The sequence below is a fragment of the Apiospora aurea genome (assembly GCF_038362705.1).
Source record: "Apiospora aurea strain CBS 24483 chromosome Unknown utg000004l_segment0_segment0, whole genome shotgun sequence".
Classification (NCBI taxonomy): Eukaryota; Fungi; Ascomycota; class Sordariomycetes; order Amphisphaeriales; family Apiosporaceae; genus Apiospora; species Apiospora aurea.
The window spans coordinates 5,550,264-5,576,837 of NW_027117391.1; the positions used below are offsets into that span (position 1 = coordinate 5,550,264).

The 26,574-nt window shown below is 57.5% G+C and overlaps 11 protein-coding genes across 11 annotated transcripts; 4 read left to right on the forward strand and 7 right to left on the reverse strand.

Moving 5' to 3' along the window:
- Positions 1-1,800: 1,800 nt before the first annotated feature.
- On the forward strand, positions 1,801-3,193 carry PG986_006503 (inositol polyphosphate multikinase; the record flags this gene model as incomplete). The annotated part of the gene is made up of 2 exons (XM_066842725.1): positions 1,801-1,931; positions 2,038-3,193. 2 exons carry the CDS (start codon positions 1,801-1,803, stop codon positions 3,191-3,193), a joined length of 1,287 nt encoding a protein of 428 aa, XP_066702587.1.
- Positions 3,194-4,238: 1,045 nt separating this feature from the next.
- PG986_006504 (mRNA cleavage and polyadenylation factor CLP1) lies at positions 4,239-5,908 on the forward strand (the record flags this gene model as incomplete). Its single annotated transcript, XM_066842726.1, has 4 exons — positions 4,239-4,271; positions 4,376-4,630; positions 4,653-5,499; positions 5,610-5,908. The coding sequence occupies 4 exons, from the start codon at positions 4,239-4,241 to the stop codon at positions 5,906-5,908; spliced, it is 1,434 nt and encodes a 477-aa protein (XP_066702588.1).
- Positions 5,909-6,244: 336 nt separating this feature from the next.
- PG986_006505 (putative mitochondrial protein import protein MAS5) lies at positions 6,245-7,571 on the reverse strand (the record flags this gene model as incomplete). Its single annotated transcript, XM_066842727.1, has 2 exons — positions 6,245-6,863; positions 6,940-7,571. 2 exons carry the CDS (start codon positions 7,569-7,571, stop codon positions 6,245-6,247), a joined length of 1,251 nt encoding a protein of 416 aa, XP_066702589.1.
- A 790-nt stretch (positions 7,572-8,361) lies between these two features.
- PG986_006506 (uncharacterized protein) lies at positions 8,362-8,586 on the reverse strand (the record flags this gene model as incomplete). Its single annotated transcript, XM_066842728.1, has 1 exon — positions 8,362-8,586. The coding sequence occupies one exon, from the start codon at positions 8,584-8,586 to the stop codon at positions 8,362-8,364; it is 225 nt and encodes a 74-aa protein (XP_066702590.1).
- A 208-nt stretch (positions 8,587-8,794) lies between these two features.
- On the reverse strand, positions 8,795-9,908 carry PG986_006507 (uncharacterized protein; the record flags this gene model as incomplete). Its single annotated transcript, XM_066842729.1, has 2 exons — positions 8,795-9,409; positions 9,474-9,908. 2 exons carry the CDS (start codon positions 9,906-9,908, stop codon positions 8,795-8,797), a joined length of 1,050 nt encoding a protein of 349 aa, XP_066702591.1.
- A 478-nt stretch (positions 9,909-10,386) lies between these two features.
- PG986_006508 (major facilitator superfamily-domain-containing protein) lies at positions 10,387-12,172 on the reverse strand (the record flags this gene model as incomplete). Its single annotated transcript, XM_066842730.1, has 6 exons — positions 10,387-10,615; positions 10,696-10,829; positions 10,926-11,036; positions 11,099-11,255; positions 11,336-11,635; positions 11,673-12,172. 6 exons carry the CDS (start codon positions 12,170-12,172, stop codon positions 10,387-10,389), a joined length of 1,431 nt encoding a protein of 476 aa, XP_066702592.1.
- A 464-nt stretch (positions 12,173-12,636) lies between these two features.
- PG986_006509 (uncharacterized protein) lies at positions 12,637-13,657 on the reverse strand (the record flags this gene model as incomplete). The annotated part of the gene is made up of 2 exons (XM_066842731.1): positions 12,637-13,090; positions 13,170-13,657. The coding sequence occupies 2 exons, from the start codon at positions 13,655-13,657 to the stop codon at positions 12,637-12,639; spliced, it is 942 nt and encodes a 313-aa protein (XP_066702593.1).
- An 805-nt stretch (positions 13,658-14,462) lies between these two features.
- On the forward strand, positions 14,463-15,194 carry PG986_006510 (uncharacterized protein; the record flags this gene model as incomplete). Its single annotated transcript, XM_066842732.1, has 1 exon — positions 14,463-15,194. The coding sequence occupies one exon, from the start codon at positions 14,463-14,465 to the stop codon at positions 15,192-15,194; it is 732 nt and encodes a 243-aa protein (XP_066702594.1).
- A 713-nt stretch (positions 15,195-15,907) lies between these two features.
- On the reverse strand, positions 15,908-17,961 carry PG986_006511 (uncharacterized protein; the record flags this gene model as incomplete). The annotated part of the gene is made up of 4 exons (XM_066842733.1): positions 15,908-16,275; positions 16,383-17,494; positions 17,592-17,730; positions 17,787-17,961. 4 exons carry the CDS (start codon positions 17,959-17,961, stop codon positions 15,908-15,910), a joined length of 1,794 nt encoding a protein of 597 aa, XP_066702595.1.
- A 4,420-nt stretch (positions 17,962-22,381) lies between these two features.
- PG986_006512 (uncharacterized protein) lies at positions 22,382-24,030 on the forward strand (the record flags this gene model as incomplete). Its single annotated transcript, XM_066842734.1, has 4 exons — positions 22,382-22,644; positions 22,711-22,733; positions 22,806-23,211; positions 23,286-24,030. 4 exons carry the CDS (start codon positions 22,382-22,384, stop codon positions 24,028-24,030), a joined length of 1,437 nt encoding a protein of 478 aa, XP_066702596.1.
- A 546-nt stretch (positions 24,031-24,576) lies between these two features.
- On the reverse strand, positions 24,577-25,365 carry PG986_006513 (Endo-1-4-beta-xylanase B; the record flags this gene model as incomplete). The annotated part of the gene is made up of 1 exon (XM_066842735.1): positions 24,577-25,365. The coding sequence occupies one exon, from the start codon at positions 25,363-25,365 to the stop codon at positions 24,577-24,579; it is 789 nt and encodes a 262-aa protein (XP_066702597.1).
- Positions 25,366-26,574: the final 1,209 nt, after the last annotated feature.

The window sequence follows — 26,574 nt, forward strand, 5'->3', positions numbered from 1 at the left end:
CCGCACGTGCCAGCGTAATTCTTTCACGTTATTCGCGAGTCACGCCTGGGTTGATGAAGTGGCCAGATTCAACGCGGGCAGTGGATTCTGATGCTGTCAGATGCGCTTCTACGAGATGACCTGCAGCTGCACAGATAAGCAGCTGAGCGATCGAAAAGGCGCCGTGATGAGGCAAGACGGGCATTGGGGCATTGAGAAAGCATGCATGTTTCTCACGAGAAGTCGCATGCTTTGGAACGAAGCAAGCGAAGTGCCTTCTCCTATTTGCTCACAGGAACAGCTGAGTGTGGCTCAGTGCTGGCAAGAACTCACTTTAGTGGGTAGGGGGTCCGCTAAACCATCGCCCTCTAGTGGGCGGGCAAGGCAGAATTTGGAAGGCAATACGGGTGGCTTAGCAGAGGGAAACGCGCTGAAAGTCCGCCACACTCTAGACACTGCAGGCCTCAGGCCTACTACAGGCAGCACAGCATCTGAACAGTGCTCTCCCCCAATTCCCAATGCGTGCCGTGTAAGCCGGCCGGGCCGCAGCGTCCACGTCGCCGTCAGACGTCACTATGTACTGACTGCAAAAGCACGACTAAGCGGGCAGGGCACCGCTGGGGCAGATCTTGGCCGGGTGCAGTAACATGATGATAAGCCCGGGCTGGTGGGACTGGCGTTGAACCAATTAGATTAGTAGTGCAAAAACGTGTAACGAGTGCCAAATTAATGGGAGGTCTGGCTCGCCGTACAACATTGATGCAGTTGTCGGATGCCTCTTTCGGAGCTGTCTGGCAGCACTACTCCGTAGTTGGCTCTCTCCCGTCGCCGTCCCATCGGTTGCTGTTTGTATTCCGCCCACAATGAAACCCAGCAAATCTATCTGACATGCAGAGGAACACGGACGTTCTGCATGGACCCTGAGGGCAGCTGGGCAGAGGGGGGCGGCCAAGGAAGGGAAGGAAACAGGGGCCAAAAATGTCGGGGAACAAGTAAATTGAAATTTAAGCCTAACCGATGACGGCAGCGTCTTTGCCCCCCCCTGGCAGCCCATTCCCTTTCAAACTCCCTCCATCTCTCTCACACACCAGACTCAAATCAACCCAATGCCAACATAGCTCGGACTCTTAGCGCTGTCTGTCCCTGATCTCTCGAACGTGACCGACTCCTTGTGCATTTCGCATTCCCCTATTATTGGCCGGATCAAGTCGCTGTATGGCCGGCTGCGCCCTTCGTCACCCCTCCCACTTCCACTCCCGTCTCTGATCCTCTTCCAATCCATCCATTTGGCCCTGTGCCTTTCCGTCCGCCCTGCTCCTTTGTGTTGTAACCTTACCTTGACCAACCTTACTCATACATACCTCCCACGGGCATACCTATTCTTCTTATTTGTAGTCGCACCGCACCCCCTCCTTTACGTGCGCGCTGGAAACTACCTACTCTTTATTTTTTCCATTGATCATTCTCCAGTGTCGTTTGGTTCGTTCGCCAACAAGGTCTACTACTGGCCAGACAAGGGTTTACCCAGGAACGCCTGTTTGCTTGCATCATCGTTACATCTGACCGTGGCTGCTGTTGTATTCATTCTTTGTGCGCGGTCGTACAAGCGCCGAAGCGATCCATTGATTGTCCAAAAAAAAAAAAAACACGAAACGAAACGACTGGAGGGATAAATAGCCCTGCTCTCGTACAAAACACTTCCGCAATCCGCCTGGACGAAACAAGCCGGTTTAGAGGAGGAACAGCAACACGAGTCAACCTGTCGAACAGGATCGGACCACCTTCAATTACGTTTACTTCATGGGTGTCGCCAACACGAACATGAGCGCCGGATCGCCCAAGAAATTGGCCACGTCCGCGACCTTTCCTCCCGTCAAGCGCGGAAAGAGTCGCGAACGAGACATGCCCAAACAGTCGGACTTGGTCGACTACAATTACGCCGTCGCCGGACAGTAAGGCGCTCCTCTTTCATCCTGTTCTTGCTCATGCGCGCCTTCTGGGACAATGCGCGCTGCTCTTGCGCTCCTCCTTCGTGTACTGACAATTGGCGCCAAACAGTGCGGGTACATTGTGCGATGCCGACGGCGAGCTTTTCATCAAGCCTTGCACTGCGCCCGAAATCAACTTCTACGAGTCGGCGCACGCGCTGCACCCCGATTTCGCCGAATGGATGCCGCTGTACCTGGGCAGCCTTGCGCTGACCGAGAACACGACCGACGAGATGATCCACGCCGCCATCCCCGGCATCGTCGAGCAGGCCGACATTCCTACGCCCATCAAGGAGGAGATCCAATCGCACCTCCACCTCGACGAGCGCCCCATACCCCCGGCCCTGCTCCAGCGCTCGGCTACCATGGGCGCCGCGCCGCTGGTCGTACCTCCCTCCGGCGAGAAGCCGTCCTGGGTCCCGAATAAGAGCCGGAAGATCACGACGGACCGCGCCGTGGTTTTGGAGAACGCCAGCTTCGGCTACAAGAAGCCCAACATCATGGACGCCAAGCTGGGCCTGCGCCTCTGGGCCGATGACGCGCCCGCGGAGAAGCAAACGCGGTTCAACCAGATCGCCAACGAGACGACGCACAAGCACAACGGGTTCCGCGTCGCGGGCATGCGGGTGTACAAGGGCTCCGAGGACCCCAAGGACCTGGACAAGGAAGGGTACCGTATCTACGACAAGTGGTGGGGCCGTAGGACGGTCAACGACGACAACCTCCTGAACAGCCTCAAGCAGTTCATCTTCAACAAGGCCGCCGGCATCGACGAGGAGCTCGGCAAGATTGTCGCGGGCGCTTTTGCGACCGATCTGCGCCGGGTCCAGGAGGTGCTCGAGGCCCACGAGAGTCGCATGTACTCGGCCAGCTTGCTGTTCGTCTTTGAGGGCGACGGCGCCGCTTTGCGCGCGGCCATTGAGGAGACGAGCGCCAGCGCCCAGGCCTCGATCAACGCGGGCATACGGGTCGACAGCGGCATTGGTATGGACGAGGTCGGGTCCAACAACAACAAGATGTACGTCAGTCTCGACGAGGCAGACGGTGGCGATTTGGGTGGCGAGGAGTCGGACGACTCGGAAGACTACTCGAGCATGCCACACATTTACAGCCTGAAGCTCATCGACTTTGCCCACGCAAAGTGGGTGCCAGGCCAAGGACCGGACGAGAACATCCTTCTCGGCGTAAGAAGCTTGGCCAAGCTGTTTGAGGCTATGTCGCAGTAGCGGACGAGTGCCTAGGGAAGTATAGGGAGAGCGAGTACGGGGACAACGGAACACACGGGGGCTGGTTGTACGATGCAATGATGATATCCCAGCATATGGCGCTTTTGCATGTGCATTTTCTTAGAGGCTCGTGGAGAGAGACGGATACATGGATCTTCTACCATATTCATAGTCCATAAACGGCGTACCGGACGGGACAGGGTCTCATTTTCTCACCACCCAAGACCTACAAAAATATATACACACTGCCTTCCTCTGTTACCATCATGGCCGTCCAAGTTCATGTTTAGTTGTTTCCTTGAGTGATCAATTTAATTCTAGTCTCGTAGACGAAATTAGGATGATATCTTGCCACTTCATTAATGGCGGAGAAAAGAAATGTCATTCAAGCGCAGTACGTACTTGGCGCGGCTATTGCAGTCCAGCCAGCCAGTCTCTGGCAGAGTTTCAGCGGCTTAAGCCTGTGACAGTGGCGCTAAACGCCTGGAAACCCCCACCTGAACTTACTCAGCCCCACCAAAGCTGTGAGGCTGAGACCCGACCTGTCCCTGTCAATCCATCAATCAATCCATTGATTCCTTTAGCGACCGACGAGCTTGCACTTCGTCATAATCTTTGCGCATTCCTTTCCAGCCTCGATTGTGCAAACCTCAAATGTTGGCCTCTTGACAGCAATCGCATTGAATGCACGGCTGGATCTTCCAAACTTGCGCAAACTTGCGGTCTCGTAGGTAGCCAGTCTAGTCTTCAAGGTGTCCGAATTGACTGCACAGTGTCTGTCTTGGAAGAAGTCGCAATCCATCCATCCATCAATGTTTTGATCCTGTGTCGCGCTGTCTGTCCCAACTGTGGAAGAGCAAGTGCAAGATCCTGGAGATTGATTTTCAACGCAACCCAATCTCGCACTCAGTTGATCGCAGCCAACGAAAAGAAAGCACGATTGTATTGATTGTGAGGCGCATCGTATCCGCATCCAGCCAGTCGACAGCAATAGAAACGTAGTAGTTACACATCTTTAGCCCTGCAGTCATCTTTTGTCACCGCCATGTCGATTCCCGGCTTAGGTTATATCGCTCCGGTAAGCACAGCTCGCTCCCACTCCCACTCCTCTCAATCCTCCCACACCTCCGATAAATTCTTTCTACGAGGGTCACATTTACGAGCCGGCATGACAAGGAACAGGCGCCGCCCCCAGGCTCCGCCGCCGCCGCGGCTGCCCTGGTCGAGACCACCACGATCAAGCTCGAGCCCTTCTGGGAATACCGATTCGAAGTCCCCGCGTCGACGACGCTGACCGTCCGCCTGGTGAGCGGCACCGCCGAGAAGGACGGCACCGAACTCGCGCCTAACACGCCCTACGTCTTCACGCGCCTCAAGTCCAAGATTAACACGTGGCAAACGTGCGAGCTGGAGATCACCTCGCCCAACCCGGAGGGGGTACCACGCCTACGTCTCGAAGCCGACCACCCCCGACCAGACCAGCCTGGTCTCGTACCTCAACCTGCACATGAAGCTCGAGGCCGCGCGCGCCACCGTCCAACGCAGCATAGAGGCAGCGGGGGAGAACAACATCAGCGCGGCGGGCATGGGCCCGCGCGTCCTGGTCTGCGGGCCGGCCAACACGGGCAAGACGACGCTGGTCCGCACGCTGACGGCCTGGGGGGTGCGCATGGGCAGCCAGCCGATGGTGATCAACACGGACCCGACGCACGGTATGCTGTCGCCGCCCGGCACGCTGAGCGCGTCCGTCTTCGCCACCATCATGGACATCACGACCGAGTGGGGCGGCACGCCGAGCTCGGGGCCCACGGCCATCCCCGTCAAGCTGCCGCTGTCGTACATGTACGGCCTGCGCACGCCCGAGGAGAACCCGAAGCTGTACCGGGCCCTGGTCAGCCGCCTCGCGGCCGCGACGACGAGCCGCCTGGCCGAGGACCCCGAGGTCCGCAAGTCGGGCATGGTGCTCGACACGGGCGACCTGAGCCTGACCAACCCGGCCGGCTACGAGGCGCTCGCCCACGTGGTATCGGAATTCTCGGTCAACATCGTCGTCGCGCTCGGCTCGGAGCGCATCACGGCCGACCTGACGCGGCGGTTCGCGGGCCAGAAGACGACGCTGGGCGAGGAGATTGTCGTCGTGGGCCTCGAGAAGAGCGGCGGCGCTGTCGAGCGGGACGCGTCGTTCATGCAGGGCGTGACCGAGGCCGCTATTAAGGAGTACTTCTTCGGTGATGTGCGGAGGAACCTGAGTCCGCATACGCAGAGTGTCCCGTTCGACGCTGTTACTATTTGGAAGGTTGTTGAAGGTATGTACTGTGCTGTACTCTCTTTTCACTATCACAGAGGAACCCTCTCTCTCTGTCAACTATCTATAAATACTAGCCCGCTAACACAAGTTTCTCCGGCGCCCCCATAGACTCCACCACTGCGTCGTCGGATGACGACTACTACGACCCCGCGGCGTCGGAGACAAGCCTCGAGAAGGTCGAGCCGTCGCTGGCCATGGCCTCGTGCCTGCTGGCCGTCGTCTACGCCCACGTCCACGACGACCCGGACACGATCCGCGACGCCAACGTCATGGGCTACGTCTGGGTCGCGGGCGTGGACGAGGCCAAGCGCAAGCTCAAGCTCACGGCGCCGGTGCCTACGCGGCTCGGGGACCGCCCGATGGTGTTTGGGAACTACCCGGAGCCGGTCATTGGGCTGACGGGTTAGATGGAGAGAGATTTAAACGGTTTAGGAGGAGGTTTGAGTGTGCTGCATTGCATAGAATCCGAAAAGAAGCTTGGGTTATACTAGGTGGAGGACGAGACCTGGCCCGGTGATTGATTAGGGGTCACGTTTAGCGAGAAGAAATAGAAAACAAGTCACTACCACTAAAAGATCACAGTGATACTGAGGAATGGCCACATCTTAGGCTCATCAGTTGAATGTTAGATCGTTGCCATGATATGTGCATGAATCTTGCTGATATGTGCGAAATGTTCCAATACTTACACCTTGCCATCCGATCCGAATCTATCCCTGCTGTGCAGAGGGAAATCTGACATCTTAACCGCTCTCACTGCCGCTTCCCGCGTCACTACCTTCCTCGCTGCTACTTTCCTCGCTGCTGCTGTCCTCTTCTTGCTTCTTACCTGAGCCATCACCGCTTTTGATATCCCCCAGAGCAGCCAAGAACTCGTTCAGATCGTCGTGCTTGGCGCACTGCTCCAGGGCGATGACCTCGTTGAGCACCGCCTCCGAGTCGCGGCCGAGCTGCATCGCGGTCATGGCCCACTTGTCGAGCTGCTGCTTCTTCTCCCCCTTCCCCTTGCTCTTGCTCTTGCCGCTCATCTTGCTATACCAGTTGCCGCCACTGCTCTTCTTCTTCTCCTTCTTGTCTTGGTGGTTTCGGACTGATTCAATCTGCTCCGTCGCGTGGCTGAGCATCTTGGCCAGGTGCATCTCGGCCCGGTCGAACCGGTCGCGGCCGAGGAGGCGCTGCTTGGGCGACAGGTCGCCGCACTCGTCGACCTTGTCCCACCATCGCCGCATGTTGAAGAGTTTGCCTGGGAGGGGCGCCAGGCGACGGTGCGCTCGGCGCAGGGACCACTGGATCACGGCCAGCTCGTCCTCGCGCGGAGGCGCCGGTTCGCCTTCGTCGCCGCCACCTTCGCCGTAGCCGCTCCTGTATTGGTCGCGGCCAGGGCCCCTACTGCTACTGCTTTCACCTCTCCCAGAAAAGAGGTCGGAGTTCCCGTAACCGCTGCGTGGATATCCGCCCGATGAAGGGAAGTCGCCGTAGCCGCGGGGGAGGCATGCCGCTACTGCTTCTGCCGTAGCCTGGCGGGAAGCCGCCCATGCCGGGTGGAAATCCACCGTTTGGGAATCCTCTTGATGGCGGCGGTCCCCTGGAGCTACTTCCCATGCTTGGAAACCTGCCCTTCTCGCCAAACATGAACTCGGACGCGGCGTCGAAGAATTTGCCGAAGTCGGGGTCGTCCATGGGGAAGTAGTTCCGGCCCTCAGGCCTTCCTCTCCCTCCATAGCCGGGCGGTGGCCTACCTGGATACCCCCCTCCTCTATACTCACCATACGAGGGACCACCGTCACCTGGGAACCCACCCCGTCCGGCTCCCGGAGGGAACCCACCCGGCGGCTCTGCCCAGCGCCCCTGTTTGGGCTCGGCCAGGTAATCGGAGATGTCCTCGAAGGCGTTGCGGATCTCGGCAAACTTGGCGTTGTTGGCCGGGGTGCCGCCGGCGCGGTCGGGGTGGTGCTTGAGGGAGAGCTTGCGGAACGCGGCTTTCACCTCGGCCTCGTCGGCGCCGGGGGAGAGGCCAAGGGTGCGGTAGCACTCGGAGAGGGAGGGTTTTTGGCCGAAGGTCTCGGACATTGTTATGGTGATGGGTCTTAGATACAAGTGAAACAATGGTTGTCTCGGATGGAGGAGTTTTCCTATGTCGTGTCTGACTTCGGCTTTTGTAGATAATGAGCCGAGTCGTTTTTCCTTTTAAGTATCCATGTAAGTACAGTCTGGTTAGGAAAAACAATGAGTATTGTCGACAGAAGAGATAAAGAACTGTTGGCCCATGCCTGAGACCATGTTTTGGAGGCGTCGCCAAGCTTCTGTCCGACTCTTTCTCAGGACTTGATACTTCGTGAAGCAAAGGGAACAATGGAGTCCCCCTCGGTTACAGATTCCGCTAGGTTCATCTGACAGCTACGGCTATGCGGGATTGGATATTACCGAGCTCTCGACATCATGGTGGGCAATTTGTAACTGTCATCTTGAGGCACTCTGGGGGCTGGAAGTCTGTTCCTGTGTTTCGTATTGCGATATTATCTGCAGCTAATTAATATATTCTGTTAGCATATCATACACACATAGATACTTGGGTTTCCTTATCTGATATGCTATATCACAGGTGACAGGCAACTTTAGGTAGAGTAAATAGCACTCGCCGCCTTTGTCTTTCGCCAATCATCTACCGGTACGTAGCTTTATGGCCCAACTTATTTTCTGTACCGAACTCCAGGCTTATCCGAGTCACATTATCGAGCATCGGTATGCATGTCGAACCCGATGCATGATCCCCCTCGCCGCCATTCCATTGCCTTCGCAATCGCCCCCGACCCATGCCCGACGCCTGCATCCGCCGCATCGCCATCTCCCGCTCCGCCTCCTACATATTCTCCGCCGTGGTCCGATCCCGGACCTGCCGCGGCGTCTGCCCCGCCCGGTTCGCGAAGTCGTAGACGGCCGAGTCCCCGCCGTCGGGCCCGACCAGCAGGTCCAGGATCCGCGCTTGGCCCTCGACCGTCGCTCGGTGTTGTCGTCCGAACCCCTCCCACTCGTGGTACACTGGGTCCGCCGGCGTCGGCAGGTCGAGGAGGTAGCCCTTGTGCATCGCGGCAGCCAGGTGCGCGGCCGTGTCCCCGTCCTTGTTGGCCGAGTCGGCCGCACGCCGTGGTCGAGCAGGAACGGCACCGCCTCGACCTTGGGGCCGCCGCTGCCACCTCGGAGCGCCATGTGCAGCAGCGTGTTCCCCTCGCGGTCCGTCGTGTGCACCGACGCGCCGCAACCGCACAAAGTGCTCGAGCAACTCGGCGGCGGGGTCAAAGGGCCGCCGCCAGATCAAGCTCGGCAGCGGCGTGTTCCCATCCCTGTCCGTCGTCGTCGGGTCGGCGCCGCGGTCCAGGAAGAGCCCGATGACCGCGTCCCAGCTCGGCGGCCCCCTCCTCCTCCTCGTGCGACCCGTCGTGGAACTCGGCGACGAGGAAGAGCGGCGTCTTGCCCTCGGGCCCGCCGCGGGCCTCGAGGTCGCTGTACGGCAGCAGCGCCTCGGCGATCTCGACGGCGCGGCGGCCCAGCTGCGCGCGGTCTTGGAACGGGTAGTGGGCTCGCGAGGCGCGCTCGTGAAGCGACCTCCGCGTGGCGAGGCAGTGGAGGGGCGTTCTGGCCTCGGCGTCTCGGGCAGAGGCCATGGCCCGGCCCTCGGGCCTTTCGAGGAGGGACTGCACCACGTCGGCATTGAGATTGCGCGCGGCGATGTGGAGCAACGTGCTGTTGCCGACGCCGCCGCCGATGGCCTCGTACGCGACATGGGCGTTGATGTCGGCGCCGTGTTTGAGGAGGCGCTCGATCACACTCCGCGGGGCGAGCTCGGCCGCGTAGCTTAGGGTGGTGGCCGTCAGGGTGCCGCCGCCGCCGCCCTCTTCGGAGAAGTACCGCTAGGTGTTTCTCGATGGTCATCCCCCGTGGAGCTTCGGGTCGGGCGCCGATGGAGCGGCACACCGCAAGAATCGGCGTGTGCCCGTCGGGCGCGCGCGGGCGGACGACCACGGGCCCGAAGCGGTCCAGGAGGAAGTGAACGTTGTCCACGTGGCACGAATAGCATGCTTTGTTGAAGAGGTGGCGGCGGTCGGGGTAGGCGTCGGGCACCTTCCATTCCTCCGCCTCACGGCCGTCGTACTTGTACTGGTAGTCCACGTACTTCATCAAGACCCGGAACGTCTCGGACTTGCCGTGGTAGATGGCAGTCTCCCAGGGGTTCGGGTTCCCCCATGTGCAGGGCATGACGCGGCGATGGTGGAACGGCGCCAGGTACTCCTCCAGGGCGGCGACGTCATCTTCAATGGTGATACTGCGTAGCCTCTTGCCGTACTCATCTTCGGGTACATTCCCCTCGACTTTTTCGCCTGGGGGAGGTAATCCGCTCAAAGAAGACATGCTTAAAGTAGGTAGGGAAGTATTAGTTCCCGGGGAGAAAGGCGGAAGTTGCTGAATGACTACCCCTAAGGGAAATGCGCATTCTAGAGGGAGTTCCAGCCGTATATTGATACTTCTAGCCCAGCTCTACGTGATAGCAACATACTCGGCTTTGGGTTCAGGGGATCTTGCCCCATATATATGGAGATCCACAATGCTACCGTATGAGTCAATCGGCCGTAATTGGAAAGCATAGGTGAATCTATTACGAATCCATACATCCATTATCAACCTCAGGAAGGCTTCGGCTTCGGGTAGTTTCAGCCTGCTATAGGGTGGCGCCACTCGCCCATTCTTCCCGGGCTCACCGACAGAAGGAAACCCTTCGCATGCAGAAAACATGATTTCGCATTTTTCAGAGTGAGTCTGGGACACGTCGAAACCTCAACACATATCTCCATAGCGGCATGACTCGACGACCGGTTGACCGACATCTTCTCTAAGCCTTCTTCATATGCCCCTGCGTCTTGATGTGAAGCAAAGGCACGATCAGCAGACTGATGAAGCTCACGGCCGCGGCGAACCAGAAGAGCGCCGCATACGGCTCGAACGGGTCGCCGGCGTAGTACCCGCTCCCCGCCGGCTGTTCCGCCTCGCTCGCGAAGAGCGTGGCGCAGATACCGAGGCCGAGGACGGTGGCGAGCTTGATGGTGGTCTGGAAGACGGAGCTGGCGATCGACTGTTGTGATTTCGGCAGGGAGGATACGACGTATATCTAGTTGGGTGTGATCCTACTGTGTTAATTTACTTGAAGGTAAAGGCCCAATAGGATGCACCAGACCACTGAACCGCCACCACCAGGAACGAAATGGTGAATCCGGCGGCACCGGTTCCCATCAACAGCTTGTTGGAGACTTTATGCAGGAGCCTCCCGGGGAGTATCTGTGACCATTAGATTGATATCGAACACAAAGGTCGAGGCCGGCTGCTAAACACTTACATTAACCACGACTCCGCTTACAGCAACCGGTAACAAACAGACGCCGTCATGAGCGCAGAGTACCCAAAGATCTCCTGAAGATACAGTGCGCTGAAGAAGAAGAGGAGGACCGGAAACGATAGGAAGCCGAGCAGCAAAATGGTCAAGAGCTGGTAATAACACTTAGCGTATGCGTGCGCGCGCACCTTGGTTCCGAGGAACGCCGAATTACCAGTCTGAACTCCTTGTCGCGCCAGACGCCCATTGGCATAAGCGGGTACGGGAAGCGCGTTTCCCACCACACGAAGGCGAGCAGTAGAACAGGGCCCAAGACGAGGAAGGCAATGATGTACGACGTCCTCCAGCATTGGGGCGAATCGGGTCCGACGCTGGTGTTTTGTTTCGAATCAGTCAGTTCTGTGTCGGATAAGTCGAGAATTGGAATAAAAGTTCCCATACATGTTCTTACCTGATACCGGCAGTCAAAAGCACCATTCCACAAATGGCAAGGAGCACGCGGCCAAAGTCGAACTGCTTCAGCGACTCACGATTGAGAGGCAGTTCCTCCGTATAGTCCGCGGGCACCGTAAAGCAAGCGATGATGGCCACGGCGGCGTACATGACGGCCAAGAGCCAAACCAACGCCGACCAGCCCGCGACCTGCGTGGCGACGCCGGAGAAGACGGCGCTCACCGCAAACTCAAGATGGTTGCCCGAGCTGAAGCAGGCGAAGGCGTAGTTCTTCCGCCTCGACGGCCGCTCGTAGATGCTGCCCAGGATGCCCTGGGCCGAGGGGGATGATGGACGCCGATGTCAGGCCCATGGCGGCGTTGAGAACAATCAAGGCGACGGCGTTGCGCGCGAAACCCGTCGCGAGCGCGTGGAGGGCGAAGAGGAACAGGCTCGTCAGCAGGATGCTCCGTCGACCGAACAGGTTGGCGACCTTGCCGAAGAAGAGCAGGAAGGAGCCCGACGTCAGGCTGGACGCGGCGACGACCCAGGTCAGCTGGGACGTCGCCATGTCGAGGTCCGTCTTGATGTCGGGCGACACGATGAGGATGCTGCCCTGCAGGAAGCTCTTCATGGCGATGCTCATGGTCGCGGTCAGGACGAAGAGGATGTCGTGTACCAGAGAGCGGAAGGCGGCGGGGCGCGCGTTAGGGTCGGGTTCACAGCCCGCAACGGCGGCAGCCTCTGAATCGTTTCCAATATGTGGCGGGTGCGGGACATGAGAGACGACATTGTTCGTTATGGGCAGCAGCTCTATCATATCACCGGCAGCGGTAACCGTTGCGGTTTCCGTCATTGTGGTCATATCTGCTGATGTACGGGACCTTGGGCGATGGGACTAGATGCCTGAAATGGCTCTTCTAGTTACTTTGAATACGACGAGAGCGTGGCCAGTTCAATTGCCTCTCGAGGTAAGAGTGACTACATGGTGTGTATGTGCCGATTTTCCGAGGTTTAAAGCTGGATACCGAGACATATCACGCCTTTGCTGACCTGTGAGTCGGTGACTCCTCAATTGTAGCCCCTGGCTTTGGCGACACACCGACTGAAGTTTCCTTGTTAGTGATGTAGCAGGGTAAATACACGGATGCTACAGGTACTGAGTAGAATCACTAGGGGCGCCCGTCGGTAAAACACCCGTGCCAATTAGCATGCATTTACCTTAACCTACCTACTTTAAGTCCCTACTTGCGCTCAAGATCATGGTCCAACGCGAGGCGAAGAAGTTACTCCTCACGGGAGTCTGGTATATACCAACACTCACGCAGCCTGCTTTGTTATTTCGTCCCAGTAGCCAACCCCGGCTTTGTGCAGTCCCCATCGTGTGCAATCACACCAGACGTCCTCTCCTGTCACATGAGAGCCAATTTCACGAGGCGACAATGTCTCGTCGGCGATGATAGGAAAGAGCGATGTCAGCAAGGTCTCGACAGCGACGTTGAAGAAGCCTTGCCAGCCATCTTCTTCTGCTTCCCCCACCCGGCCCGGTCCGCTGGTGACAGCTGTTGCGGCTTCTGCCGAGACAGCTAGCACAAAGGGTATTTCCTTCCTTTGGCGACGGGGCAGCGTGGATACTGGGAGCGTCGAGTTCAGCACCGAATGCATGGATGACGGGGTAATGTAGAGACAGAGGCTGTGGTGCAGACCAGGGTCGGGAAGGGAGGGGAACAGAGATATCTCGCCGTTCGTCATTGTCTTATCTCGCAGAGCAGTCCTATATGGAGTAAGTAACAACCAAAGAACATCGGCATCTGTCCTTCGTTGAGCATTTCTGGGTGAAGCCACTTGCTTACCATGCAATACATGCCACCGAGGCGTCATCAATCCCTACGTCCTCGATCCATTGGATCTTCATTTTCTCCATGCATTGTTCGAGACCAGGAAAGCCACGGTAGGGGACCAGAGACTCGTCCAAGATGCGCGCGAACCGCTGCTTACAAGCCGCCCATTCCCCTTCGTCATCGATCTCGGGGCTCTTGTACACGACGAAACCGCACGGGTCCCATCGCCTGCCGGTCCGCTCCTCGTAGAGCCGCATCGTCTCCATGAAGGGAGGCTCAGGCGCAGGCGCGGGTGTAGAGGCAGCGGCTTCCTCCTTCCGCCGCCCCATCTCGGTCATGAGGTCTTGGAACGCGGGCTCGCCAATGTCGGCAATGAGGCCCTCGCGGATTGTCCTGACTTCGTCTGACGATAAGTGTTCCAATTCGCCCGTGGCGCTGGAGTTCAGCAGCCTCTCGCGATCCCACCCCTCGGGCCAATACGTTGTGCGTTGCTTGGCCATCGAGGCGACGCTGTTGGTGTTCTGGGGTCACAAGATGGAGTTGGAGGAATGTGGGTTGGCTAATTTTCAGCTCGCCAGGCTGTGTTAGCTCCAGTAGGTACAGTCATTCAGCCACTTCCAAGACGTATCAATACACTGGCCGCACTGTGCTTAATGAACAGCGAGTTGTCTCAGTCCCAAGGCACTAACTAAATCACCAAGTGCCGTCTGATATTGATAATAGGCAAAATGAGTTCCGGACGTGGTGAGTTCTGGTGAGAGCTAAGTCTATGGTTTCTATCTGCAGCAGATTGTATAGAATCGTGGCTAGTTCTTTTGGCGCATTCCATAGCTAACATGCTTCTAGACGCGGTTTCCACAAACCTTCGTTTTTACAAAGTAACTTCGTCGTGCTTTCTCTACTTGGGTATCTCCGAAACCCGTCACTCGAGGCTTTTATGTATTATATACCTTTATGCTATTATTGCACGGCAGAGAGCGTTAGATGATATATAAAGTGCTAGCTAAAGGGAGGAAAGAAAGGACAAAAAAAGGACATTACGGTGCTAATAAATACACAAATAAGATATCTAGCGTAGCGCGCTAGGCGCGTCAAGGGGCGAACCCCTGTCTCCATCCTACTGCGACAGCTATACAATAAGATTTTCCCTCGTGGTCCATAGTTACTTACCCAACTCGCAGTATTTTCTCATCACCTCTTAGATCATATTCTAGGCAAGCAGAAGAGCACAGTTGCGAGATTACATCGTTGAAACCCAACCACCCCTTATTCCTGACTGAAGTCAGTCTCAACTCCAATCCAAAAATGGCAGCTCCCCAAAATATCCTTGAAAACACCAATCCTCGGGACCCGACTAGAACGGGCCCGAGGCTTCTCAATTACGACGACCTAGGCGATCGGATCAAATCGGCAAGACGCAGGTATCCGCTCGAATTCCCCGACGAATACTACGAGGCCGTACACGTTTTCATGGTGGGCTGGGACGTCGATCGCGAGGAAGGATGGCTCGAGGAGCAGCGCAGGCAGACGTCCCGCCTCAAAGCCATCTTCCGGGACCGCTACGGGTACGTGACGCATCGTCACACCACGAAAATAGACGACGGCCGCGCCGAGGCGAATTTATCCCGAGCCTTCAAGGAGCTAACGGACGGGTTGGGCGGGAAGAAAACGCTGATTATATTCTTCTATGCGGGCCGAGGGACCCTGTTTGAGGAGCCTCTCCCAGGTATCCGCGAAACGCCGGACTTGCTCGTATACTGCGGGGATAAAAACGGTAACCTCAGCGCCCCCGTGAGCCTCGGCCATTTCCGTGAGAACTGCGTCGCCAACCTCGAGCACCATGTTTTGATCCTCTTGGACTGCTGCTACGGGACCACGGCCGAGGTCGGCCCCGGCTCCAAGGAACTGATCGCGGCGAGCGGGAAAGACCGGACGGCCGTCCAAGGAAAGCGGGGCTTTACCGCCAACATCTCCCGCGCTGCCGGAGACGGCGCGCCGGGACGGCAAGGACTACACCACCAGCCTACTATTCACTGATCTCGTGAGGAGGAATTTCCTCAAGGACCCGGACGCAGAGCAGACCGAGTCCTCCTCCCCCGTCACTCTCATGAACGAGATCCCGCTGCACGCATCTATGAACAAGGGCCGTCTACCCATCGTCCTCGCCCCGGTCGGTCGGCGACTCGGGCCGGGAGAGAGTCGTCAGCTGGTGAACTAGAACCTGTTGTGGCGGAAAGATATCAGCATCATCCTCGAGGTCCAGTTCGAAAGGGGGGACGTGACGGCCAAGTACGGGTTGATACATCAACTGACTGGCAGTCTCGGTGGGAACCATACCTACATGGACGTCTGCCACCGCTACCGCGCCCCGTCGCAGGTGCTTATCATTGAGGTGCCGCTTGCGGTGTGGTATTGCCTGCAGCCGGATCCGGCTATCCGGTTTGTATGCATCGATGCTTGGGAGATGGGTAGAATGCTTATGATGCCTAATGTGCCTAGGTAGGACTCGGCAACTAGCTACTGATATATTTGCAAATATAGTAAGCTAGGACCTGTGTTGGGTATGCGTTCCTCCCTTAAGACACCAGAACTATGATGTTGAGTCACCCCGTATCGAGTTAACCCTGAAGGATCTTTAGAGCAGATTGGTCCACCTTCGGGTGTTGAACACTGATATGGCATTATCATCATCATCAAAATGTTCAATTGTCTATTCAAGTCTAATCCTGTTTTCCCCAAGTCCCCGGTAGCTACACCTCGTTACATGTGATAACGCACCCTTTGGGCTTCTGCGGTGTGCCCTTTTCATCTTTCTCCCCCGAAGCCTCGAACACTACAGATGCGAACTGCGGCTTGGGCTCCTCCTGTGTACGACGTGGTTCCACCGTAGGCAGCGTCTCCGCCTCATAGTTGGGGCGAGTGAACCGATTGAAAGCGATGAAGGTGTCTTCACCCCCCGGCAATGCGTTATTGGGGGTGGCGACGTGCACGCTTCGCCGGCGGATCGGCTCGGCGTCGTCGGTGACGGGACGGACACCGCAAAAGTGGTAGATGCAGTTCAGGATAGGGATGGAGAGGCCGTGGACCACGATGGAGAAGAGGGCCAGGAAGTAGACGACTGTGGTGGGTGCGGGAGGAGATCAATCAGCCAAACGATCGGAGTATCATGAGATTGGATGAAAAAGAAGAGCGGAGAAGGAGTAGTGGTGGTTTGTTGGGACTTACTAGGGCCCATGGCGTTGAGCAATGCCCGCCCGCTGCTCGACAGATCCGTCACGCCCAGTAGCAGAATGGTAGTATGCTCCAGGTAATAGATAGCGCCGACACCGATCGGACCAAAATACCCCATGAAGACGGCCTCCTTCCAGCCCCGCACCACGTCCGGCATCATGCGGTAGCACACCAGCAGCGCCGGGATCCGCCGGAAGACGAGCACGAGGACCCCCAGGGCGACGAGGCGCGGCCAGGTGATTCCCGTCGTGGCCGCCTGGTCGAAGCTCTGCCAGGGGACCGTGACGCCGATGTACATGAACCCCGCAAAGTTGAGGAGGACGTCGATGCACGAGTTGACCTCGTCGTGCCGGCGCTTGGTCTCGGCGAGGAACCGGCCGTCCCAGTTCAGGGCGCAGCCGGCGACGAAGCAGGCGAGGAGGTCGCTCGTGCCGATCGCGCCGCAGGTGCCGAGAACGAAGAGCTGTAGCCGATGGATGAGAAATATCAGCAAAATGCCCCCCTCCTCGAGGGGCGGAATAGGAGGTTGGGCAAAAGTAGGAAGCCGGCAACTTACACCCAGCGCGCATGGGAAGAGGAGGTAGCCCTCGGAATCGATCCACTTCCTCGACAGCGACAGCCCAACCGCCTTGCGCGCGCAAAACCCCGCCACGGCGCCGTACACGATGGCCAACAACACCGTGTAAAGCAAAGTCTCGACCACCCAGACCACCAACGCCTTCATAATGCTCTTCTCCTGCGCCGAAGCCGACGACCCCAGCGAGTGAGACTGGGCCTGCAGCAGCAGATCGATGGCGAGCCCGAGGAACGGCGACGCGAACCCGTCGTTGGCGCCGGCCTCGGCCGAGACGATCTCGCGCAGCGGCCGGGCGACGAACTTCTCGGCGAAGGGCCCCTTGGCGACGGCCTGGGAGAGGATGGGGTCGGTCGAGGTGACGCAGGCGCCGATGATGAGGGTCGCGTAGAGGCCGAGGTGCGGGATCGTGGCCAGGACGCACGCCGAGGTCGAGAGCCACATGAGGGTCATGACGGGGAGGAGGCAGACGAGCATCTCGCGGGAGCGGTGCTGGAGGTAGCGGGCGGGGAGTTGGTAGCCTGCGATCACTCTGTTTTGTTTATGTAGTACTTAGTCAGCGCGGATAATTACAAGGCCTGACTGGTGGTGGGTTATGGACGGTTGAGCCATGAAATGGCCTCACGGACAGTTGAATCCCGATCATGACTCTCATGACGCCCAGGGTGATATCATCTTGTCGGATAATCGTGGTGTTGACCCATTGTTGGGAGTCCAGAACCTTGGCTGCTATGGGGCCGAGAATGATTCCCATAGCCACAGCTGGTACTAGTGTGGCAACAGTCAGTCTCATGTGTGGTGGCGAGGTCGAGAGTATGTCTTACGGGCTTCGCCCAAGTACCACTTGCTCTTAATATTGACAGCCACGAGCCCAAAGATCATGGTAAAGGCACCTGCGTATAAGTTAGATACAATGAGCCCCTCGTCTCGTGGCTTGTTTTCGTATTCACCAAGAACAGAAGCTATGATGTTGAGCTCGCTGACGTCTAGTTTTGGCATGGTGAGGGTCTGCTAGATGATCACTTGGACTTGTAATGATGTCAAAAGTTGTACTTCGGATGGCCAAGCCTTCGGTAAGCGGTTCGAAAAAGGGTACAGTTGTAGGTTAAGCGAGACTCCCGAGACTCTTCCACCAAATTGGTGAACCAGCGGGCTCCTTTTAAGCTTGTATCCGAGAGTGTAATATCAGGCACAGTCGCCCGTCCTATTGTTGTTCGAAGCTGGAAGATGCAAAATTTGATACCCAAGTTCAAGTCTTCGACCACGTCTTTTGCTCTACCGCGTTCTAGAATAGAGAAGCCGCTGAACACCAACCCATGACGGTGACCAATCAGATCCCTGCCTCCGTATAGGGGTTTCTACCTGCCAAACCCGAGTCAGTGGCAAGCTGTGGAAAGTATGGTAGCACTGGAAGCTCACACGCCAGCTGTCTTTGCCATGTTCGAAATGCATAGCTCACCTGATCTGGATGTTCGAACGGGACTAGTAGCGGTGGGAGATGCAGGGCTATCTAGATATAGCGGTCGACGCATCCCCTAAGCCGGTGGCGCGACATACTGCGGATAGACGTGTCATGAGATTAGAATCTGACACCTCGATATTCCAAGAAAGCCCAAGGAAGCAATTAGGGCTGCACGGTATCTACCTTGTGAGAGTTTGCCGGTAAGATCTTGTGGTACCCCCTGAGCAACGCGAATAGCGGTTCCCACTTGGTGGAAGGTATACACGTTGTGCGCACCAGGGCGAGACATGTTTCATCCCCTGCGGTCTTCATGTGCCAAGACCATGGGTGTCGAAGACATTAGGGTCCGAAATCGACTTCTTTTCCCCAGATTGACCGAGTATTAGCCTGCACAAAAGGCATTCGATCGCCCCGGTGAGTACCCGATATAGGCTCTTGTCGTTGTCAAAGACGAGTTCGATATGAACTGACACCGGCGCCAACGGTCATCGAGCTTGTCCACCTGCTCCGAACATTGAAACGTCTAGAAAGACGCGTAAAGGCTCTCGAAGCGTTACATGGCCACGAACGCGTTGGAAGTACGGGATCAAAGATAACAAGCTTCTCGTGCTTCTTGTGCTCGTCGTGGACCGCCCCCGTCGCACGGCTGAGGTTGGACCGGTGACCCTCGGGGCTGTCACATTGCCTCACACGATCGAGATCTCAGAAGACAACCAACCCCCCTGAGGCTATTAGCTCAAGTTAATCCATTCCACAGCCTGAAGGACAGCATAATCAGGATGGATGAGCTGTTTCGAGGGACTGGCCTAAGCTTGCTGGGGCGTATCGTTTTTCACGCTCGAACCGGTCGGATAGCCCCGAGACGATGGGACGAGAAAGAGAGAGAGAGAGAAAGCAAGAAACAAAGCACGAGAGCAACGGCCTACTTCGGCGTCGTACCGATCCAAATCCAGTGCGAGGCAGGTAAGGTAACGCCGAAAGTGCTACCGTGGGCGTACTGGTAAGCGTGTTGGAGGAAAGGATCGACAATGCACACACGCGCGTGTCAGTAGTGCAGTTTGCATGAGGAGGACTCAAGTCAGGGGAGCATGGCGCCAAAAGAAAAACCACATACATGAATCTCGGTGGGAGGCTTGGCGGTCTGTTCACAGCCGGCTTGGCAGGTGGCTCACGTCCCTCCCCCTCGGCGTCGGCGGCTGCGGCGGCGTAGCAAAAGGACAAACCGCTCAGGGAAACAAGCATCTCTGGCTAAGCCGTTAAAATGCTACACGGGCAGTGGGCATCATGCCGTCGGGTCTAGGTTCCGCTGCGGAAGAGCTAGGTGTACTAAATAGAAAGGTGGCGAAGTTGTCGGTCGGCTATGACCTACGGCAGATTGAGTGAGTCGGAGCAGATTTCCTTCTAATGAGTAACCACCCGCGTTAGCTAAGTCAAGGCGTGTCCGTTAATCACAGTCCCGGGTTGAAAGAAGAACTCGGCCGAGTGTGTCTAGTCTAGGCCAGGCAAATGCGACGCAAGCGGTTGGAGACGTTGGTAGTGGCCGATGCCCCAATAGCTTCTGCAGGGGAAGGCCATTAGTTGGAGAAGACTATAGTTCCGCTAGTGGGTGGATTGGCGGTGCAAGTGAGGTCGCATACAAGTAGCAAGCACATCTCGCACTACTGCCCGCCCCTTGCCTTGGCCCGGGGAGATGGTGGATTCGGATCGACGCTGCCAGTGCGTAGCCCCGCCATTGGGGATGATACGTATGGAGAGAGCCCCAGCAATGCACGATATGGTCGAACTTACAGCGGTGGACCCGTGTCGTTGTTTCCGGAGCATCAGTAATGCGGGGGTTGGTGCGGCTCCGGGGCGTCGGGCAGTCAGGGCGCGAGAGAGAATGGGTAGTGTTCCAGAAGGATTCGACGCACACCCTCGATAAGAGAAGGCCTTCTGGCCTCGTAGCTTGCCGGCATGCTTCCCTAGACCGATCGGGTCCCACCCTCCCGGGTCGCCACACACGGCACAGCTGCTGGCCGTACTGGTGGTGGTGATGATGGTGGTAGGGGACCGGATGCTGGAATGCTTGGCTGGAATGCTTGTCGGCTACTGCAGATCCACGACACGGGGTTCGAGCTGAAGGGGGAGTACATTACCCGACACCGTTTCCGTCGACTGCGGCCCAAAATAGAATGTGCTTGCGAGAGAGCTCGTTGGGCTTATTCCGAAGGACGCTTGGCAACCTTAATTGTCACAAGTTTCACGGCCATGAAGTCAGAATGGCGTTGTTAGCTAGCTAGTCTGCCCGCCCGTCTCAGCTAAAAGCGGGCGTTCGGTCTACACAGTAGTGAAGACCGACTACATACTGGATGGGGCGGAGAGCTCAAATACATAGGCGCTCTGGTGGTGATCCCCCCCTCCGTACGTTGTGACTGCGCACGCCCTTTTCTTGGGTCGCAGACAACTGATATTTATCATCACTTTCATCACGAATAAGACTCGGATGGTAGCAATGAAACACCACCGAGGAGTATCGCAGCTCCGAGGGACGGCCGGGGTTGGGTTGAGGTGAACCGTGAAGCCCGTTTCGAATGATGAGATGACAACACGATACGTGGTTATTCCCGGCTGGGACGCAAAAGTCATTGCCAGTACGACGTTTCCGGGCTTTGTTTGACGCCCCTTACCGGACATAACTTTCTGGAGGTAATAGAGTTAAACATATCCCATCCAGGGTAGTACGACTAGATGGAGGGGGCAGCCGTATCAGAGATCAGTCGTAACCGCCAGGCCAGCTGCAGGATCGGCAGCTCCGTTCCGACAGCTTATTGAGCGCCCTGCTGGCCGTTTGCCATCCTTCGATTGTGCTTCTTCGGTTGTTCCATTACGCAGAACCACAGAAATGCTCGGGGGGCCAAGGCGGGTGATGGCGATGGAAGGCTTGACCGGGCAAAAATGGACGAACGAACGCAATGGGTTTGTCAAGAAGTCGACGACGATTCCGCTAAGTCCGCGAGGAGAAACTCTAAACCCGCTTTCCCTCCCTTTCGCGGCAGAGGGTCATCTGGAGTTCGTTGGCCCTAGGCAAGGTACCCCGAAATTCGAATCCTCCATGGGCGCCCCAGCGAGTAGGTCAACGGCCTAAGACGAAATAGAGTTGTCCCGTAAACCCTTCTTGTCATAGCCACCGCAGCACGGTCGGCCCCTCACGACTCGAGACTCGAGACGACTCTCTCTTTCCTACGCGGCATCGTATCCTTTTTTTTTCCTCTCTCTCTTCCTGCCAAGAGGCCCGTTTCCTTACTTCCTGCCTTTTTGCCTGAACAGAAAAAGGAAAAAACCCCGTTAGCTACGCCAAGCCTGTGTCGTTCCAAAGTTTAAAACCCGCGATCGCTATGCCACCCGCCCACAGCCCGTCATCGGTTCCCAATCCTCTCCCCTTCACGTTTACCTTTTCTCCGCATGTTCCTCGACAGCTATCTGTAAGTGTGAAACCATGGAACGAACGCGAACCACCTCTACTATGACTCGCGAACCCGTGTGGTGGCTTAAAGTCAGTCAGTACATGGGAATAAGGGTAGCTGCTCTTTGGTAGCAGGCTTCCCCGACTCTTCATTCGTTTCGCCACATAAAGGAACTTTTCTGTATTTTTCCCTCTGTCCTCTCCTCCCTCTTCCGCAGGCGGCGGCGTTATTTGTGGATCTTTTCCTACGAGTGCTTACTATTGTCCCATGCTATGTAATCCTCTCGCTTTTGGAGAAGAAACAGCAAGAGGAAATAAGAAACGAGCCAACATAACTTGACACAACTTCTCTTCGGAAAGGGCCTCGATATAAACGACAGGGGTTGCCAATGGTTGAGCTCCAGGGACATCTCACCAATCCGTCCTCACGGCATGCCAACTGCTGCTCCTAGCACGAGTGTAGGGAAGGGGTTTTCCATTTCAAATTCCAGGACTCACCCGCCCGCCCCCGAGCCATGAGCTTCGTGTCGCCTCAATATGTCCCCGAGCCGGTCACGACGGAAGACTACATCATCGCCGCGCTCGCGTTCGGCTTCACCCTCGGCTTCGGATGGCTCACGACCTGGACCGCGATCCGGCAGACGTGGCATGGCTACAAGAAGCGCGGCAACCGCGTCTTCCGGAGCCCGTACATCATCATGATCTGGAGTGAGATCATCGTGTGCCTGGGATTCGCCATACTGTGCTTCCTGTACCTGGAACATGTGTTGCTACCTTCGTGAGTGGCTTGGTCTCTCCCAATACTGGCCGCGACAGCAGATACTAACATCAACGGGGGATTTAGTTTAGCCTACTACTTTGGTATCCGTATGGTAACACCGCAAAGCCTCTCGGATGGCGACTGTGCCTCTCGTAGCTGACCACGCGTATCGAATCTAGTCACTCTCTGGGCGCTGCAGGTCCACTTCCTGCTCCAGATCATCATCAACCGGTGCTCCATCCTCATCCACGACAAGCGCTGGACCCGGCAGCTCAAGACCATCGTGGCCATCATCATCACCCTGGTCAACATCACGGTCTACAACATCTGGATCCCCGCGCGGCTCCAGATCTCGGCGCGGTACATGTGGATCAACTCGTGGTGGGACCGCTGCGAGAAGTGCGTCTACCTCATCATCGACGCCGCGCTCAACATCTACTTCATCGTCATCGTGCAGCGCAACCTCGTTTCCAACGGGCTCACCAAGTACAAGACGCTGGTGCGGTTCAACATGTTCATCATCTGCTTTTCGTTGAGCATGGACGTGCTCATCATCTCCATGATGAGCCTGAAGAACACCTTTGTGTAAGTCGGCCGAAAGAGAAAATCGGATGAAGCTTGCGTCATGGAGCAGTGACTAACAAACCACGACGCCACAGCTACATGCAGTTCCACCCCCTCGCCTACATGGTCAAGCTCAACATCGAGATGTCCATGGCCGAGCTCATCGCCAAGGTCGCCAAGCAGCGCCGGCTGGAGCGGTGGGAGCACGAGGACGTGTCCAACAACACGACGTTCGGCAACATGACGCACGCGACGACGACGACGACGTCGGGCGGCCTCTCGCCGCTCTCGTCGAACCGCAGCCGGCACCCCTACCACCACCACGGCAGCAACGGCCGCATGCGCAAGGTCGTCGACTCGGTCCTGCACCGCAGCCACGGCAGCAGCGGGAGCCGCACCAGCACCGCCTCGTACACGGAGCTCGAGAACCACCGGCTCAACCAGCAGCCGCAGCAGCAGCAGAACCAAGAACAGCAGCAACAGCTGCAGGAACATCCGCAACTGCAGCAATATCCGACACAACAACAACAACAACAACAGCAACAACAGCAGCAGCAGCAACAGCCATCCCAGAACATATACTCCCCGCGCCAGCCGCCGAGCGCGACCGTGTACCACCGGCACCACGACTCGGCCGGGAGCGGGGGCACGACCGGCACCAACGACTCGCGCATGGGCATCTACACGACGCGCGAGGTGCACGTCGAGTACGAGGCGAACCCGCTGCACGCCGCGGCGCCCTGGACGAACCCGCCGGCCTTCTCGAACGGGGCGCTGCAGCGGCGGGGGTCGAGCTTCGGGTCGCCGGATCCGAACTCGTTTGGGAAGGGGTGTTGTTGATGTGGAGCCTCGAGACTAATAGGACTCGTTCTTTTTGTATAAGAGAGAGAGAGAGGGAGTGTGTGTGTGTTTGTCTGTGTGTTTAGAATTGATACCCTTTCATGTTCGAATACGATGACGTTTTATCAACACGATCCACTGGTTCATCTATCTGCCGTGACACATGTGAGAAGTACGTGATTGGCCCTGGGAAGGTTTGCCGCTCCCAAGTCTTCCGCGCCAAGGACCGAGGTAAGTTGGAGCGCGAAGGGGTCTCTTACAGCAGGTAGATTAGCTGATAATCACATCACAGTGAGACAGACGGACGCCGATGAGTTCCCCATGAGATGCAATCCTAACAATGTGTTCCCGCCGCCTTCGCAGGCATCTAGTAATGCTAATCCGGCCCATGCAATTCTATTCTACTGACCCCACCTTCTCTAGCTCGCTCTCTCTCTCTCTCTCTCTCTGAAAACACAAGGTTCTCGCTCGAACGCTACCGCCTCGTGTTACACACACACACACACACACTTGCCACTCTTTCCTTATGTGTTTGATGGCTTCTCCTCAAGCCTTCACGTCCGCGAACCCCACGATCCACCGCTCCAGCTCCCCCGTCCAGCTGCGCTCCTCGTCCTCGGTCGCGAGCCCGATGCCGTGCGGCCCGTCGGGCAAGATGACCAACCGGAAGGGCCGGCGGTGCCGCGCCATGGCGCCCGCGAACAGGAGCGTGTTCTGCACGGGCACGACCGGGTCGTTGGAGGTGTGGAAGAGGAACACGGGCGGCGTGTGCGGCCCAACCCGGGTCTCGGCGCACATGCCGCGCCGCACCTCCTCGGGCGCGTCGGGGCCGAGCAGGTTGCGCAGGGAGCCCTCGTGCATGGCGTCCGGGTGCATCGTGATGACGGGGTAGGTGAGGATGGCGAAGTCGACGATGGACGACGGGGCCTCTGACTCCTTCTCCGACTCCTCGGCTTCTTCCGTCTTCACGCCGTTGGTTTTGCTGGTAGTCGAAGTGGTCGTGGTCGTGGTCGCCGTGATAGCCGCCAGGTGCCCCCCGGCGGAAAAGCCCCAGACCCCGAGGGTGGCGACCCGCCCGCTGACGCGGATGCGCTCCACCGCCGCGGCCGCCTCATCGATGGGCGCCGGGTACACGGGCGCGACGGCGCCGCGGTGGCTGTCGACGGTGTACCGCAGGACCCAGGCGTCGAAGCCGCGCGCGTTGAGCCAGGCGGCCGGCGGCGGGCCCTCGTTGTCCCAGCTGATGTTGCCGTAGCCGCCGCCGGGGAGGACGAGGACGCCGGTGCCGTTGGGGTCCGGGGCGGGGTAGAAGGTGAGCGGGTTCAGGTGCGTCATGGTAAGTGAAGGGAAAATAATGGGGGGGTTGGAGCCTGGCTGGCGGTTTTGGAGAATTTTATGTGGGAAATTCTCCTGGAAGCAGGGGGGAGGCAGAAAAATAAATAGTCGCGCTCCTGGATTGGGACCTGATATCCGAAAAATGGGCAGGAAAAGGGCTTTTGGGAGCCAACCCACCAAGTGAGTTCCGTCCCCCCCCCTTTTGCAGGAATGCCTCAGAGGGGGGCACGGTTGCTAGTTATGAGTCCCTTTGACAGCTCACTGTGTGTCTCCAAGTGGCTTGGTTGATGGATTGCTGCCAGGTCCCTCCCTCGTGGTCCCGTCGGTCTAAACGTCCCCCCGGCGAGAAGACCCGTGAGTGTCGCGCCTCTTGGCGATAAATGCCCCCCCTTGCATCCGGGCGGTTCATTGGGCAAACCACGACGGGCCAAGCCCCACCGACGCCGCGCCCCTGCACTTCCATGCGTCCTGCAGTCCAGCCAGCTTGGCAGATGCAGGCCGAAGATATGCAATCTAGATGCAGTAGGTTAGGTACATGCCGTACCGTACCTTGCGATGGGAGAAAATAGACCTCCTTACATATGTATGTATGTCAGTAGGCACGCCTGCACGTCGTCTGTCTGCAGGCCCTCGACGACTGCTCTTCCCCGGTACACCGGTGCACCGGTCTGGATGCGGCGGGAAGCTTCCCACCCCAGGGGCAATGTCGCACTCGGGCGAGGGCCCTGTGTTACCGCGCTTGAGCCCCCCGACCGGTACGCGTCGCCTCACCGGTAAACGAGAATATTGACCTTTTCGGCATCCCAGCGTACATCCGTCGGGCGATATCTTGGTTCTCAGCAACCCCTACCCGATGATATACTCGATTCACAGAAACGACATCACCCCCCCCAAACTTGAACACGGACCAGTCCGGAAAACTACCGCCGTCCCACCCGTGGATCCATTGTATGGCGCCAGGTGTTGCATTGGGCTGCCAAACACCGTCGCGTATGACGTGATACTGACCTAGCTTGTGAGTGCCATGCCTCTTGGGCGTTTAGGCACTTCCGTCGGCCATCCCTTCTCTGCTTGATGCGCTCACGACGCCCAGGAACAAGTGGTATCTTGACGTCGTACGGCATTGGGGACGGGGCGAGGCGGGAATGGCTGCCTAACGTCATGGCGAACACGGCATATGTACTTTTGACACTTGACAGCAACAGCAGT